Genomic DNA, 18292 nt, shown 5'->3' with positions numbered 1-18292 from the left:
ATGTATATACATTTTATTATAACAAATATAAACTGTATATTATAATTTATAAAGATTGGAAATATACCAGATTAATTGTTATAATTATATCACTATATATCTAAATACAATTTAATTTTCTATTGTTGTTTTTCGGTGCATATGAGGTGAAAAAATCGCTCCGCTCATGTATAGATTGGAAATCGCCCGAGGAGAAGCGAAATGTATGCTATAAGTAGTTTTTAATAGATTTTCCGGGTTTTAACTATGATCGTTATCTATGTTTAATATTTTTATTGATTTGTTGACATCTGACAACTAAATGGTTTTATTGCCTCTATGTTATGAGGGAGGACTTAACTGCATTAGTAAAAAGGAGTTTAGACAGTCATGAGCTCTAATTAAAAATATATTTTTACATTGTTCTGCCCATTCGTTCGTTGGCCACGTACGCGAATATGATGTGCGCAAATGTGTACGTAGATTAGTAGCTTATACGCCGATGGGATAGATGTCTGACACATATCCCAGAGAAGGCGGAGAACAGCTTTGCGTTCTCATCTAAGACGCATGAAGATGAGATGATTGCAGACACATACAAACACTGCTGTCTTCTTAGGGCGTCCAATGATTGTTTTTCTTTATAATAACCACAACTGCTTTTTTAGGTAGTCGATTTTCAATTGTTTTCACCAATTACTGGTGAAATCAGGTTAAAATAACATTGATTTTTATACAAAAGGGCAGGAGGCTTTTTTTTTTAATCTTATTTATTTTATAAGCCATACATCTAATGATGAAGGCGACTTAAAAATATAAAAACGTTGATTAAGGTTTAAGTATTACTCTGTTTACTAGTTAACGTGCATTTTTATAGTATTCAGATCTAAGGTTCAATGAGTCTATAATATAACTTATAAATCTGTCACTAAATTCGGCAGTGAACCCTGAACTTAATATTTGATGAAGAACGAAGAGAAAGTCGCCAGTAGAACATCGAGTTTCCTTTAGGAAATCCAACCTAGCTTTTTCGTTGAATTTACACTCGAGAACTAAATGTAGGAGGTCCTCTTCTCTCTCACATCGTCTTTTTTTCATTATAAAATTAAACTTGTTAAGTGGCATGTGGTAAGTACGGGTTCGGAAGCAAATAACTAAATCATTTCTATTGAGAACTCTTGAGTAAAACCAAGGCTGGCGTGGAGGTTCGTCCACAATGGTCCTGTACCAGATGCCTTTGTGCAGGAGGCTCATTTGATGTTAAGTAATACCGCCGCCTATGGATTCTCTCAATGCCAGAGGGCATGCGCGAGTGCGTTGCCGGCCTCATACGAATTGATACGCTACGCTTGAAGGACCCTAAGTCGAATTGGTTCAGAAAACCTCAGTGAGTAAATTCTTATGATATTCTGTAAATATATTTTTTAATAATTATTCTAGGTTGGATAGGATACGAGGTAATTGGGTAGAAAGAAAGATCTGTGGTAGAAAACTACCCCCCATGTGCTGATGGATTTATATCCACAGGCAGGTTATAAAGAATAGTCTCGTTGCACGCTTGAAAAGAAATTCATTGATAAAATGTGGAAATTATCCTCGTAACAAAAAACTTCAGGTGTTCAAAAGATAAGCGTTAGGGCATATGATCCTGGACCGTATGTAAACTTATTTTCATTATCAAACTTGGGCCTATATCAGAAAAAGCCTTTTGAATATTCTGCTGTTATTGCACAACTGCGTAAAATGACGTAATTATAATTAGACATTAATATTTTATTCGCGATCTTAATAAACGTCAATTCCGGAAAGATAAAAATCTTTAACCAATTTAGTCGAAAGTATTATATTTATTTAAATCATATTTTTGTCATAAACATATTTTATTAGTTCCGTTGGTAACGGGTTAACAAATTTAAACTTATTTTTGTTCATGTCTACTATATTAGTAACTTAGTTAAATGTAATAGAGAATAGAAATTTTATGGTTCTATATTTATATTATTTTTAATGTAAACACAAATTTAATCGAGAATACTTTTACATAATTTTGTATATCTATATGATATAAGAATGTTAAAGTTATGGTGGAAGTAACTTTCAGTTCTTTCAATTTTAAAATAACTTCATGCATAACAATTATTTATTTATATCACGAAAAAATCACCATTTTAGCGATATTAAGGGCAGTTTTTGCCGCGCACCACCACTTTGTAGAACCAGCTACCCACTGAAGTATTTCCGAACTAATTCGATATAGGGTCCTTCAAGAAAAGACCGTAAGACTTAAAAGGCCGGCAACGCACTCGCGAGCCCTCTGGTATTGAGAGTGTCCCTAGATTATCACTTAACATCTGGTAATCTTTCCCCTATTTCCCCGTAAAAAAAAGTAAAATCAGTAATTTATGATGCATATGATGTTCAAAGTTTTCACCAAAGCTTAGAAGAATCTGTCACATCTTCAAGCCAAAAATAGATAAGATTTTTTGGCGTTTTATATAGTTGTGCAACACACTATAGTTTTATTTGTACTTAATTATGAATATGATACAAATTATCTTTCAATGCCATCAATAACTAATAACTGGGACTATTAATTTTATATAATTATCTTCAAAGTTCATACTAAATTACTTGTTTACTACTTAATAAATTAATCATTGTAAAAGTGCGGCAAGTCTGAACGTAGAAATGTATTCTACGTCTGTTAACAAAATAAAAGAATTGCATAATACTGTCTTTGTTTTACACGTTTAAAATGTAATATGTCCGTAAAAATAGTTAATTTAAACGGAATATGAGAGAAGATTGGGCTGGAAGGGAAGGAGAAAAAGGGAGCGCCCTAAAAAAAGGCGGATAGAAGAAATAGAAGCGTTAGCAGGAAGCGAATGGAGAAGAAAGCCATGAATAGAGAAATTTCAAATAAGCTAGAGAAGGCCTTTACCTGTGAAGGGGTTCCATTCAATGGTGAAGGAATATGGAATAAAAATATATTTTAGATTGGAAATAAACGGGCTTAAATATTAATTATTATTATAGAATGGGCTTGCCATAATTTGTCCATCTCTGGACGGTGGCTTCTTCCATTCTCCTCTAACACGACTATAATTACGCCTTTTGCATCTATTTGTAGCCTGAATGCACTTTGGGATGTCGTCGTGGGCGGTCATGCGGGCTTTTCTTCTGCTGAGGCATCCATTCAAGCAGCCTTGGAGTCCATCGGGTCTTGTCTACGTACTATATGGCCTGCCCACCTCCATTTTATAGTCACGATATCAGTGACTACATCGTTTACACGCGTTTTCTTCCCGGATGCCTTTATTTCTAATACGGTTGCAAAGGGATATGCCCAGCATTCCTCTCTTCATGATTCGCTGGATGAATTGTTTGAAAACCTTGGTCTTAGATGGAAATATTCTGTGCATGATTTGCCGATTGGCTCCGAAAACCCGCGTCCGATGTGCAATTATCTATTTCAGCCTGAGCAATATCTCCGCACCAGATAGATATATTGGTCTACTATGTCTACCGGCTGTAGTTGGCGTCTGATCTCATCGATGTTCGTTGTAAGAAATAGAATATATTGAAAAGAAAAAATTTAAGTCAAAATAAATTTATTCATATAGGTAAACAAGTACACTTATGAACGTCAGAAAAGAAGTTAAATTAATTCTAAATTTACATTTACTACCAGTTTGCAAGTTAAGTTTTGAGTGATACAAATTTTTTGAACTGTAGTGATTTGCTTTCCCAAGGATTAAGATCATTTAAATATTCCTCAAATTTATTAAAAGCTTTATTGATTAATTTACGTTTAAACTCTTTTAACGTTAATAAAGTAAATACAAGAAGGTATTTATATGATTGGGTTTAGACAGATCAAAATGAAACAATTTGTTCTTATGAACCACAGAGACTCAACTATGCTGCAAGGTGTATAGGTGCATCAATTAAAAAACTGTATTTGATTTAAATGTACTATATGCTATATCATACCCTCCGGAGGTATCCATGAAATGAGCTGCCCGAAGTGGATGAGGTACCTGATGTTCTCTGCCCCACCTGGGTGGCATAGGACTTACTTTCGTGAGCCATTTTTTCTAAAATAATAATAGAAGAACTACCGCAGCATTTTCAAACATCAACCATTGAGATTTATTAAGTGAAGACTAGTGGTTAGTTAATTTGATTTAAGAGATGTCTATTGGTGCATTTTTTATATCGTCTATATTATCAGAAATTTTAACAATTGAGAATATGCGCACGTCTTTATATAACTAAACTAGTTATGGATAGAACTTGTACAATACAAGTCATCAACGGTAGATCGTTACTAATTCGCAAAACGAAACGAGAATAATCTTCGTAAAATCATGAAAACAACAAATTACCTAATTACTTTTTATACATTTTTATTTGACTTCTAACTGGTCAAGGTAATTAAATAACTAGTAACATCAATAAGTAAAAAACAAATATATGAAATAACAGGTCTCACGTTATTTCATTTTAAGATAATTACTGGCAGATAGTATTAAGTGTCAGTACATTAAATAAATAAGGTCCAAATATGTATTATTACTATCGTCGTTTTGATTTGCACGATCCCGTTTCGCAAAATATATGAAGTGTGACGAAGTATTTTTTACATATATACCTAATTAAGAAAAATATATTACTATACAATTTTTAGTGATGTATAGATTCCTGTTCGCAGGTTATTCCTAAAGGCTACTTTCCTTGGTCGTGGTATGCCTTTATTATATTGAGCCCACTGATTGTTTTAGGGCGATGAAGCTTCACTTCTTGCGGATACCAAGGAAAAGTTGAAACATTGATCTGCGGATGCCATCCGATGCTGACTCTTGGGAAGAGAATTGTGGCATATTACACAAAGTGGGGTGATAAAATTATATAACTGAATTATTACTAAAATAAATTAATTGTTATAATAATGTCAGTCTTCACACTGGTTTTGTTTCTCTTGAAACGCTAGTATGAAATCAGACAAGTATTTATATTATTTTGCAAAGTACAATTGTCAACGATCATTATTTTAAGGGACAAATCAAAATGATGAAATTGTCTCTCTCCAGGTTTGCTCTATTATGACATTTTGACAAAGTATTAAAATCATATATAATCATATTTGTTAAAAAAAATAATGTTGCGCGTAGCCACCAGGGGCGCTGTAAAATTAGACGTTGACATGTTTTACGTTAACGCTAAATGGCCCTAGTCATGGTAGAGCTAGTAAGAAACAAAATCTAATCCAAAACATGAAAATTTTAATATTATCTAAAACACTAACCCCTCTATACAAATGCGTAATAATACCCTCAGTAGCTTAGGTCCCTTATACAATTAAGTTCGCCAGAATTCTTGGATTTTAATTATTATTATTATTAATAGATGTTATTTTAAATATGTCTTATTCATTTATAACTTCTCTCATAGTTATCTAGCGTTTCTGTGACAGAGCCATTCAATGAACCACTTTCTGCAACTGCTTCGACTTATAAAAACTAGATGGAGCTTCATTCAATATCTGCAATATAAAAAAATCTAAGATAAATAGTATATTTATACATAATATTATTCATGTCTCTCTCCCTCATTGACGAGTTTTTAATACATGGAAAAACTTTGTTGCGCTGGAAATTGAATTGTGTTACATGGTATCTACGTTAATTACCTACTAAGCCGTAGAGTTGGTCTAATGTTGAAATGAACCAAACAAATATTTGCTAAAGTTTTACATTTTAATAGCTTAAGCTAGTTTTGCGGAATTTAGACAATTAAAACTAGGTATATCAACTTGTCCTGCCTCTATTTTTCATTTCATCACCAAGTTATCCAGACGTTTATGTTTAAAAATCCACCACGCTCTCACATAACTCTGTAATGCGAATAAATTTGTCACCAGGTGGTGTACTTCGTGACTTGATTTTTAACACAAAGTTAAATTATAAGAAGGATTTTGACAATGACACCAAAATATACTTTTATGAAGAAAAGCTTACAAATAACACACTTTTTGATTTTTGTGGTCAAGCATTTATGGTAGGATAAAAAAAAGCATATAACTTTCCCTCCAGCTTTAAACAGGAAATTGTTGTAGGAAATTGAGCACATTACCAGATTTGGCGAGAGATTGGCCCACCTCGTTCCCGAGTTCCCACTCGAGCCTTCTGGTCTATCGCCAAAGCATTCCAAGGGAATTTCTGCCTGCCCTCTGTTCAACACCTGTTCAGGTGTGGAAGATGACTGGCTAGTCCATAATGCGAAGTACTAAGCCGACCCTTTGGAATTGCTCTTCGCGTCCAACTCTACTTTGGATGACCAAGGGAAGGCACCACCGACCATTTCACAGTGTGGTACTTTGATGCCAGAAATCATATTCTATCAACGTGCAAAACTCTGTCTTTCTTGGACATTCATAGATTAAGTGAACCTGATGGCATCCCCCCAATTGTGCTGCGTACTTGTGCTCCTGCGTTCGCTCCGATCATAACGTACCTGTACCTGCTTGGCCTTGTTCCGAAGCGCTGAAAGACCGCTTCCATATATCCCATCCCTAAACAGGCGATCGCTCTGATCCGCCCAACTATCGTCCAATAGGTACTTGTTCTCCAAGATAATGATATCCATTATTAACGGCCAGCTCATGATGGCTCCTACGGCTTTAGCCGTGATTGCTCAGCTGGAGACCTTCTCGTTTACCTTCCATATAAAGGCGCTGGCGGTAAATTTGGACATAGCGAAAGCCTTCGATTGGGTTTGGCACAGAGCGCTCCATTCGAAGCTCCCAGCTTATGGGCTCCCCGAGATCTCCAGTTTTCTGACCAATCGGAGCATCAAGGTAATCAAGGACGGAGCATGTTCCAAACTTAAACCAGTGAACACTGGTAACCTGTCCTATTATTACTGTTATTTTTTTACAACTGGTGCGTAAAATTTCCATCCATGTATCTAAACATATCCTATGAAATATATGTATCAAAAAATATACTTAAGCAACATGGTCTGAATTTTCTAAGTAGAGATGGCATCCTTCCAAGAAATTATTTCCTTGGTAATTTGGATGAACGAATTGATAAGAAAAGGGTATTTCGAAAAGTATAGTTGTTTCTTCTGGCGAAGTAAAATTTCAGAATCTGATATTTCAGGTAGAACGCAATAACGCATAATATTGCAGTCAAAAACCCAGGCAGATACTTCCTGGTCTCATACATACTGATACATCATATGACTTCTAATTTCCTGTATGTTTCTCTCTATTCGCTTCATTAGAAGACATTTCAGCTGCTGCTTAATAGAATACACTGTGCCTCATGCCTCTGGAGTATTGTCTTGTTATTAATTAATTTATTTATTTATTCCATCAGATAATCATAAGTCCATATGGTTATTAGTGTGTTAGTTATAGTATTGTCCTAAATATTGCTAAGCTTAGCTTAGAGTATCATATATAATCATAAAATTAAAAAGGCACATGTGCGGTTATACAATTTTTTACAAATTTTTCTACAATCGTCATATCCAAGATTATTATTACAATCCAACAATTCCGTTGATTTTGCACGTAAAATAATGTTATTGGGTTTGATTTTTGATTATACACAAACTATCCAGTTCGCAGCCTCCTCTAAAGTATGGAAGTTTGCTACACCAAATTTACAATGACAAGTGAGAGGGGAAAGTCATCGGCAAAATTTGTTGCAGACTTCTATCTGTAAAATACCAGAAAACCGTCATTAAGAAATGTTTTTGATTTCTAGGAGGTAGCAAAACGAATTCCCAAATTTGCTGACCCAAAAATCTGCCGCCCTGGAGCCTTCCAGCCTACTCAGCCTACTGGTAAATCCGCCACTGCATGCAGTCCATTGCAATGATCCATGAAAAGGCAATCTTTCCCGCCGCATTATCCCCTGCATGCTGTTAGGGCTCCCCCATACGCTCCTTGCTATGTACCAAATAATCAAAGGAGACGCGATAGATTACCTTACGCTATCTTCTACTTCTAAAACGGAGAGCATGGAAGGCATGCAGTCATGTGGAACATGGTGTAATGGTCGCAGCTCCTTACAAACATTGTGTAAAACAAAAACCTTGGCGATTAAAGAGAGTGGCGAAGAGTTTATTGCGAGTTCTTCTCTTCCGTTCTACGCCCTTGATTTGAGAACTGGCAGTAAATATAAAATTAGAAGCATTTAATGTATATTTCTTTTTTGACGTTCATAAGTGTACATTGTGTTGCCTATATGAATAAATTATTTTTGACTTTGATTATGCGTCGAAACAGTAATTCATTCGTTTGTTAGGGCATTCAACTAAATATTTAAGTATTATATTTATACTTTGCGGGTTTGGTAATTCCTTTAAAATCCCCCGTTACTAAACTGAGAAATCCCAAAAAACAATGACGTTACACTAACGGTTCTAAGGTCGTAACTGTAGTCGACACAAAAATTCGCGAGTTATGCTCCTACGTGACATGAGTTACATCATGTTACTTGTTTATTACTAAGTATATAGGTTCCGTATTAAACATATAAATTATATTCTTTTAGTTTTAGAAATGCTACACACAACATTAAGTAATAAGTACTCGTAGATAATTTAAATATACAAACAACAGCGACATCACGACATAATAACAGTAATATTCAATACGGCAAGAATAACCCGCAAAGTTCTACATGATCTATAAAAAACACTTGGCTTTGGTTGAGTTACCGTAAACAGTTACCAAAAAAAATAATACTAAATTGTTTATATGCAAAGAATGAATTGAAATGTCATAACTAACATAATGTCATAATAATAAGAACAATTAAATTATTCACAATTGTTGTCAAAACTTATGATCTAAATACTTTCCGTCGCTATAGAGGCACCTTGCCTTTTAAACATTTTTAGCGAAAAGATTGAAGGCTACGTAGGACTTCCAATTTATTGATATTTGGTTTATTAAGCTATTATAATGCGTATAGGGAAAGAGTCGACACTTGTGAAAAACCATTGCGTTTTTCATATACATACTTTAGTTTTATTTCGTTCACAGTATGTAGTCATCTCTTTGTATATGTCTTCCAGCGATTAATGGCTCCTGTAGTCCTATTATAAGCAGCAGCCTCTCACAAAGATGGTGAATATTGTGAAGAGGTAAATAAACTTTATTATTATTTAAAAAAACAATTGAATCTAGTCTATGAATCTTACCCTCATATTTACAGGAAAAATGCGGTTACATAAAATCGTGAACGTATGTTGTCATTTACAAAATTTTTACAATGCCAAGAATAAATCACCTTCCTGGACAAGATCCTTGGAGGCCGCTGGTTACAATATAGAACCCTAAAAACGCCTGTAACTTATTGTTATTATCTCAGTGCAGTGTGATGACATCTACGATTAGACATAGACATACATAGAATAGATTAAAAGTCTGTTAAGATCACAAGATGCACATAAAATCAAGCCTGCATTGATAAGAAGTTTTTGGAATTGCATTTTGTAAAGTTAGAAATAGAGCAGTGTTGGCCTAGTGGCTTCAGCGTGCGAATCTCATCCCTGAGATCGTATTTTCGATTCCCCAATGGACTTCCTAAGTGCATATTTAACATTCGCTCGCTTGGTGATGGAAAACATCGTGAGGAAACCAGTTTACCTTGGACCCAAAAAGTCGACGGCGTGTGTCAAGCACAGGCTGATCTCCTAGTTGCCTTTTAGATTGACAAATGAACATGAAACAGAAACAGAAATCCTAAAAAGTTTGTTGGCTTTTAAAGTAAGAAATAAGAAATAGATGGGAATACCAAACGATCAGGAAGCTTAGCAACGCTTGCTACGGCGAGTATTTCGATGGGTACTTATTAATGAAACATCCGGTTCGTCCCATTCTGAAGAGTTACAGATAGAAAATGTGTGTATAATATAATCTGTACAATTTTTAGGAGCGGGATCGTTATGAAATTATTCAAACAACACACTGTAATTCAGCCATGCAATTTTTTTAGACATTATTCCCACTATTTCAAATAGATAGAAAAAATTCTTGACGATTTAAACTTAAGGAAATTTATATATATTATTTTTAACTACGTTACACCTTAACAAATTGACTATGAAAAGACTTTTTATTTATATCTTGGTTATAAAACAAAAATTTTAAGCGTCTCCATACGTTTTGTTCCGGGTAAATGACCGCGTGCGAATTATAAAATGATTTCTTTATAATAGTTTAGAACACTATTTACCTACTTGTTTCGTGAGTGATTTGAATTTAAAAATGAATGGCTATTAAAACTAAACGCCTTATGAAAATTTAAATACTATTTGGCATTCAAAACATTATTTGAATGAACCTAATAGAAATTTTAACCGTATTAAATTTAAATAGTTCTCAAAATTTTAAATTATTTTCAATACACATCTTACAACGTTTTATTGACATTATTGTGTATGTCAAAGTTGACGTACACAATAATCTCAACTGTGAACTTTTACGTAATTTGGCATAAAGCTCTGAAATATCTTAATAGCTAAGGTAACTGTTTTGGCAAAATTTATAGCTATAAGATTGATATTATATTGTAGTAATATCCAATAAATTATTATTATTAACAATAAGTCACATACCATTGATTAACAGTACTGCATAATTGATAGACATATCATTTCATCATCGGAAGTCGAGGCAGAATACGAAAATATACCCGTATCACCTCCATGTTCCAGAACTGAGCGTTTTTTACCCACTATGTGGAACTAGCTGGGTACTGAAATATTTATAATATGACTTAGGGTCCTTCAACAAGAGCATACCAATTCTTAAAAGGCAAAGTACTCGCAAGCCTTTGGCTTTGAGAGTGTCAATGGGCAGCGCTCACTTATCATCAGGTGCGCCTCCTGCCCGTGTGCCGCCCTATTCTATAAAAAAGATAGAATAAATATCGTACTTTGAGAAAATATCGTACCAATTAAATTATTAAAAGGCTAGTAACACGTTTACAAGCCTTTTCGGACGGCTTCAGTCGGCGCCGGTATCTATCGGTACTATATATAGAACAGGATAAAAAGCAAAACTAAGATGGCGGCTAAAATGTGAAAATTTCCCTAAAATGTAAAATTTATTTAACCTTGCGTTATCGACGAAATTTTACAGGTGTAGAAATTTTTAAAATTACAAGCGTCTAAACGAAGACAGTTTTCACTTTGGAAACGCGAATTTAGTATCAAAATACTGGAAACATTTCTTAGGTATTTAAAGGTCATTCCCCCTTACTTTGTATTCTAGATCTGTACTGATAGACATTCCTTAGACATCTGAATTATCATAGAACCTGATTCTAAGATGCTTAAAACGGAGACTCTGCCAAGATTTTTCATCATATATGTAAACGTCATTACTTCCTAGTTTGAGGTGTGGACTTGCTATTTTTATTATCTATTCATGTACCGTACCAACATAAAATCGTTATATTGCCCTGTGACTATCGAAAAAGAAAATAGATAATAAATATACAAAACTATCGATTTATTGTATATCTAAAGATTACCATTAGTATGTAATGCATATTTTGAAAATAATTTTATTTTTTTATTATGAATTTAGAAACTTACGGAAGTGCATTGGTCCGTTGACGACTGCTTTAGATTAAATATGAATTATTATAAAATATTGGCAGGTTAATTTTCAGCGAAAAACATTATTTTGCCAAGCATGCGCCAATAAACGCAGTAAATTATGTAGAAAAAAAAGTAGCAAAAAATTAAAGGCAAGGTTTCTTAAACGTATCGGTCTCCATGGCGTTGCTGAAAATGTCCACTCATCATTTTTCATCACAGTTTTATTGTAAATGATTGAAATTGATTCATGTGATGTGGCTTTAAGCGCTTATCCACAAATCAATTAAATTGCACCGTTTCAATTGAAGTACTAGTCTGCCTCTTTTCATGACAGCTTAAACATAATTTAGCTGAAAGAGATGAAAAAGTACTTTAAAGAGAAAATTTGTCTAATCATGTTAATGAATATTAGGTAAAATAAACGTTTAACAAAAACAATTATTAATATACGTTTAGGAATGCCTTATAATATGCCTTAATAATATGCTTAAGCAATATGGCGTACTAAATTGCAATTTATCTTCAACTCACGCGCACACGAAAACTTAAAGTTCAATACTCTATCTATGGAGATTAAAATATTATTTCTATATTACACTGTGGAAAATCAAACGTTATTTTTTATTCATTTGTTTTTTTTTAACAGATGGCAAGCACACTATTCGCTGTGCCGTATTCTAAGACAGACCCCTAAGAACCTAGGGGTTGTATCATGTATGCACTGAAAAACATAGAAAAACAGCTTTACAATTACCATTAGTATGTAAGCCTGGAAAGAAAACTATAATATGAAAATATGTGGTTTAATTAAATTTGCGACATAATGAATAAGTTCCGAAGTTAGACTTAAGATTCTAACAATTTATTTAACTAAACGCTGGTCAACTAATTCACGGTTATAGTGCTAAGTTTAATAACAAGGAAAAAATAGTTTTGTTATACATAACTGTAACAGGATTCACAGTTATGAAAGAATCATGAAACGTGAGAACTTCGGTGTCACGATGTATGTATTACAAACTAAATTAAGAAATACCTAATTTATCTTCAAAGTTACCTCTGTAGTTTTGTTGGTGTCAACATTGTTTGGTAATCAAGGAATACTCCAGGTATCTCTTCAATAATATAAAACTTATATTATTTGTTAAATTCTTTTGAGCCTAATCCAAGTTTGACTTCCGGAAGAGATCTGAGTTTTGAGTTTTAAAGTCAAATGTTGACCCTAACTCAAATTTTTGCAACGAATTAAAATAAAATGGAATTCATACGCCATTTGCGATGCCAGCCACACGAAGTTGAAATCCTGATTAATATCAGTTCCTCTTTAAGTGGTATTATTAGTAGTAAATATTTTATAGGCATATTTTTACGGCAGTTTTTACCGCGCACCACTACTATATGGGAACAGCTGCCTACTGAATTATTTCCGAACCAATTCGAATTAGGGTCCCAATTCTTACAAGGCCGGCAACGCACTCGCGAGCCCTCTGGCATTGAGAGTGTCCATGAGCGGTGGGATAACATCAGATGAGCTTCCTGCCCGTTGCACCCTGTTTAAAAAAATGATACTGTTGTTTAATTTTTTAATTGTTTAATATAGTCTACGGATGTCTGTAAATGGAAACGGTAGTAAAGGTCGAATCGGGGTCATGTAATTGATATCTTGAACTTGCTTGATGTTATGTTATAGTAAAATTATTGAATAGTGTTCCAATTTTGTCTTGTCAATTGATTAAACAGCAAATATATTAGTTGTAACATACAATTATTGATTCCTTTGAAGTTAAACAGTTTATGTTTATTAGTAAACTTTTAAAAAACCAGAATAAAACATATTTAATGAATATAATAATAAATAATGAAATGTCAAAAAATACCATGATTTTTCATGAAAATATCGCGTTATATTAAAATGGAGTTTTAGTCTAACTTTTATTCCATACATCTGGACAATTATTAGCCACTTTTATTAACTTCGATTTGACTTACCTGTAACATTATAAGCCATTGATAATATCAGTTACGTAGGTAAAGCGCCGTATGCCACGGACAGTAATGGGATGGGTACTTTTTCATGTCTTTTGAATCATCGATGGTAGATGGCTTCATTAGATACAAATGCTAAGTCAAGGTTGTTTTTCGCACAATTTGATCATATTAAATTTCATGTCACATCTAAGGCGGGATTTAGTAGGGTCGGCAGACAACTGAATTAATTTTTTTTTATAAAAACAGCCTATATTCGAGTAATTAATATGGATTATATTACGTTTGTTATTATTGTATTTAGGTAATATTAGTACACGGACACATAGACGGAGTGAAGGCCTCCCCCAAATTTTCTCTCCAATTATATCGATTTTACAATTTCCCTATATATTTTATTTCATATTGCCAGAGATTCACATTGTCTTTAAACCGAAGAATAGAACGCTCCAACCCTTTGGGATACTCCAATTTTCTTTATTAGCACCTAATTAAAAATCCACGTTTGTTTATATGATAGACATGGGAGTATGCATGTGTCTATGACTGTTCTTTTTTGACAACTGAATTATTTGCTTAAAATATTTTTAAACATTTGATAACCTAATAAGACACACTACGCTCTCTCTAACAGCTAAATTTATCTAGGCCTCTACAACGAAAAACGTACGCTCCATGGGCTGTGGCATTTCCACCTGGAACTGTCAAAAATGGATAATTTGGAGGAGGACTTTGTCCTTGCCGAAACATCGATCGATCATATTACTGTAACTAATTATTAAACTTTATAAAGGCTTATTATCATCATTCATAACTTACACACATTTTTTACCCAGTCGTAAAGGATGTGACTACTTAATTTCGCAATTATTTCTGAAATAGTCTAGATCTGATGGTCTAGAGTTTAATGGCTTATCGTTCTGGTTTGAGCCCCAGTTGATGATGATGATGGGTTACCTACTTGCCATTTCATGTATTCGTTAATTAAATAGATACTTTGTTAGTTCCTGACGTTGCCAACCGTACTTAATCCTTATTGCGGATTCCGTGAACTCCCGCGCAGGTTTATAAAAGACCGTATATGAATAAAAAATTTTGCATTCTAGTACATACAGTGTTGTGTTCAGTGTTGTCAGTGATATATATATTTGTAGGATAATGTAAGCTTATAATTTATTTTTGGACTCGGAAGATTGTTTGAAAAAATTGTATTTTTATATGATTCAAAAGATTTTTTTTAATTTCGATGTGATTTAAAAGATAAGTTTGTATTAAATGTTAGCAGTAGTCTAAGGCTGCTGGGGTGATATTTAGAAAGGAGACTTAGCCCTCTAACTTCCGTACGACCAAAATGTATTGGATTTTGATACCGGAAGTAGTATTGCCTGATTTTGAATCTCAATCTAAAGGCAAATGGCTTTAATAAATTAAAGAATTCATATTTAAAATGAAAGCAATTTAATTATACATTATTTGGGTATTTTGCGAGCGAAGCAGCCTTTTAGATTAACGCTTTTACAATTTTGTGTATACATTTTTAGTTTTAAAATAAATCTTTTCTACTCTTTTCATCAATATAGGAAAATATGGAGCTATATATAAATTAATTAAAATTATTAATAAGTCAAACAATAGTCGTATAAATTACTTTTCATTGGATGGAGCTTGGGACAGATAGGTGAAATAATTGCGCACCCAACCTCCGAGTTAACACTTTGACTGAAACTATTCACTACTGAACCACAGACTGTAGCATGGTAAACTTATAGTTTAAATATATTTTCTAAAGCCAGCTTTTCTTACAATTAAATTAGTCTTAATTGATGTATAAGATTTTAACTTGATAATAAAAAAAATCGTTTTTCCAGATAATGGCGACTGCATTAATAAGGTGTATAATTTTGTTCCTATTTTCAACATGTGTGATCGCTGATGAAATAGAGTTGGAAGCGACGAGTGGAATTGTACTAAAAATGCTTAGAGTGAGTTGAATCTTTATCATATCCAACAACTTAAATGCGCGCTGATGGTTGCTCCGTATTTGCGCGTTGATTAAGAGTGCCTTAGAGTTATTTGCCAGTTCTCGTCCGTTCTACTTCCTTAATTCGAAAAGTAGTAAATGTATATTTTAAAGCTTTTAATTGTTTTTAATTTATTAATTGAGGTTTATTGAGTATATTTGTAAATTATAATCTTTTTAATTAAGCAAAGTTTTATTTGTTTAAAGAGAATGAGCGCGTTTGTTATAAGCCTTTTTAGATTTTAATAACGGTACTATATAATTATGTATTATAAAACAAAACAAAAACAATATCCAATTTTTTATACTTTTGGGTAGTATAATATACGATATCAGCTCAGAAACTGTTAAGTCTTCAAGGCATTTTTTTTCATTATATTATTAATATCTACAACAATTTTCAGGAGATGGCAAACCAGACCAGCGCTGACACACTAAATTTGCCTGCAAACGCTACATCTATTAGAGAAAATATTACCGATACGTTTAGGTAATAATTAATTGTATTTAAAAAGGCTTAGTAAATAGTTACTGAAAGTAATGACGAAGTTTCATAATCTTATTTTATTAAGTTCCAAGAATTTGTATCAAAATGACGAAAATCTTAATCCATAATTAAATAACGAATAGGTTAATTAAGTATTATTAGTAATTTAAGAAAATTGTGGCGTCATAGTGCGCCACGTAAAGGTTTCCAAGTTAAAGTTTTTATATCTAGAAATATTTAAATTACTCTTTTCCGTTATTATTTAATTTTTATAATTAATATATAACAAAAACGAAGCCTTTAAGAAATGAAAAAGTTGTACTTGAGGGTAGTTATATTTTTAAATTACAGCTGCGAGAACAGAGTGTACGGATATTACGCGGACGTTGACAACGACTGTCAGATTTTCCACGTTTGTCTCCCGTCACAGACGCAGTCAGGAAGAAACGTCACCTACCGCTGGAGCTTCATCTGCCCAGCTGAAACAGTTTTCAACCAGGTAAGGTTGTTATTTTGCGAACTAAACAGAAAGAAAATAATAATGCATTTCGTAGAACATCTTTAATTTTATATTCAATTGTATTATTTAATTAAAAGTTTAATATAATATATCGTAATGTGTATCTATGTTACACAATAATTATAAAGGCTCTACAAAAACCATATCTAATTGAAACACAGACAACTGACTGAAAGACTAATGTTACTTATATAATGATATTTTAAAGTAGGTTGTTATCCTGCAATCCATTTACCTTCTAAAGATAAAATGAATCAATGACGCTACATCCTTTTTAAGTCTGGACCTCAGATTTCTGGATCTGTTTCTTGATCATTTGTCAATCTAATAGGCAAGTATGTGATCAGACTCCTGTGCCTGACACACGCCGTGGACTTTTTTCCTCACTATTTTTTCTTTCACCGTTCGAGCAAATGTTAATTGCGAACATAGAAAGAATGTATACTGGTGCACAGCCGGGGATCGAACCTACGACCTCATTGATGAGAGTCGCACACTCACGCACGCGCAAGCCACTAGGCCAATACTGCTCTGCCCTGCGATTCTGTAACTCACTTTTCGAACTCACACAGCGGTTTTCGCATCGGCGGTCGCTCTGAAATCAGTCGTGAGCTTGTAGTTTATTGTTTATTAGTCTCCATTATGTTCCTTTATTAGACTCCATTTATGTTCTATCCAATCTAAATTAATCCAGTCCAGTTATGGTATTCGTAGTAGAATTTACAGTAGATATTTTCACCCTCGCCATAATTTTGCTTCTATTTTAATCAAAGTGTGTGTAATTTTTTCATTTCTTACTTTTTAAAATTGTATTTGTTTTATCACTTTTTATAGGAAGTATTGGTCTGTACAAGGCCAATAGATTCCATCCCCTGCGAGGATTCACCTGCATACTATGACCTAAATATGGAAATAGGAAAAGTTGCTGACAAGAAAGAAGATATGCAATCCATAAACCAAACTGAAACAAACACAAATAAGAATGAAGTAAAGGAAACAGAAAACGTGACAGTCAAGAACCAAAAGCGATTTCCCAGTCGCAAGAAGCAAAATATGGTTGAAAGACTTATAGAAAAAGCTGTAGAAGAAATGAACAAAATGGAGGATGAAGTTACCGACACAGGTGATATTGAAAGTGATGATATGAATACGAGTGCTAATATTGAAATGACGCAGCCAGAGGAAGTAGTAGAAATGAAACCTGAGGTACCAGAAATGGAAGTCACATTTGAAGATTCTAGATTAGGAACGGAAAGAAGTTTGAGAACAGGACGACATGGCTGGAGAGGGTCCTATAGATACAGAAGCAATAAATACTAATTTAACATGTACCAGTTCTTCTAATGATTAAAGCCGACTTAATTAAATGATAACCTGCTTATGCTTTTGTTTGCAAGGTGCCTTATCTAAATATTGTTTGATTAATTTTGCTTTGTGATTTTAAAATAGTAATAGATTTTTAGAATTAGAGATGAATAATTCATAGCCGAGAATAGTAAGTGGTTTTTGTAAATAAACATTTAGTGATAATAAAATTTGATTTAATTTTTAGTCTACACATTATTGAAAAGCAAAAAATCACAACATTAAATCCATTTATAATGAATATTATTCATTATCACTTTTAACACAATAAAATAATATTTATTTACTAAGAGTTCAGCAAGTT

At 33.3% G+C, this 18292-nt stretch overlaps 1 protein-coding gene across 2 annotated transcripts; it reads left to right on the top strand.

Annotated features, from left to right (window-relative positions):
• The first annotated feature begins 14649 nt into the window (after nucleotides 1-14649).
• LOC125055197 lies at nucleotides 14650-18174 on the top strand. Of its 2 annotated transcripts, none has more exons than XM_047657530.1 (5): nucleotides 14650-14756; nucleotides 15465-15578; nucleotides 16021-16106; nucleotides 16455-16602; nucleotides 17458-18174. In XM_047657530.1, the coding sequence occupies exons 2-5, from the start codon at nucleotides 15468-15470 to the stop codon at nucleotides 17941-17943; spliced, it is 831 nt and encodes a 276-aa protein (XP_047513486.1). In that variant the 5' UTR covers nucleotides 14650-14756; nucleotides 15465-15467; the 3' UTR covers nucleotides 17944-18174. The 2 variants fall into 2 exon arrangements, with proteins under 2 accessions (XP_047513486.1, XP_047513485.1); XM_047657529.1 differs by lacking the exon at nucleotides 14650-14756 and adding an exon at nucleotides 15239-15353.
• The last annotated feature ends 118 nt before the right edge of the window (nucleotides 18175-18292 follow it).

Source organism: Pieris napi, chromosome 13, assembly GCF_905475465.1.
Source record: "Pieris napi chromosome 13, ilPieNapi1.2, whole genome shotgun sequence".
Classification (NCBI taxonomy): domain Eukaryota; kingdom Metazoa; phylum Arthropoda; class Insecta; order Lepidoptera; family Pieridae; genus Pieris; species Pieris napi.
Note: the sequence above shows the minus strand (reverse complement) of the source record. Positions and strands in the feature narration are given on the sequence as shown.

Excerpts from the sequence above, each read along its gene's own strand:
- LOC125055197 (XM_047657529.1), top strand. Across the intron at positions 16,107-16,454 it reads AATATTACCGATACGTTTAG|CTGCGAGAACAGAGTGTACG; the intron begins GTAATAATTAAT and ends TTTAAATTACAG. Across the intron at positions 16,603-17,457 it reads CTGAAACAGTTTTCAACCAG|GAAGTATTGGTCTGTACAAG; the intron begins GTAAGGTTGTTA and ends CACTTTTTATAG.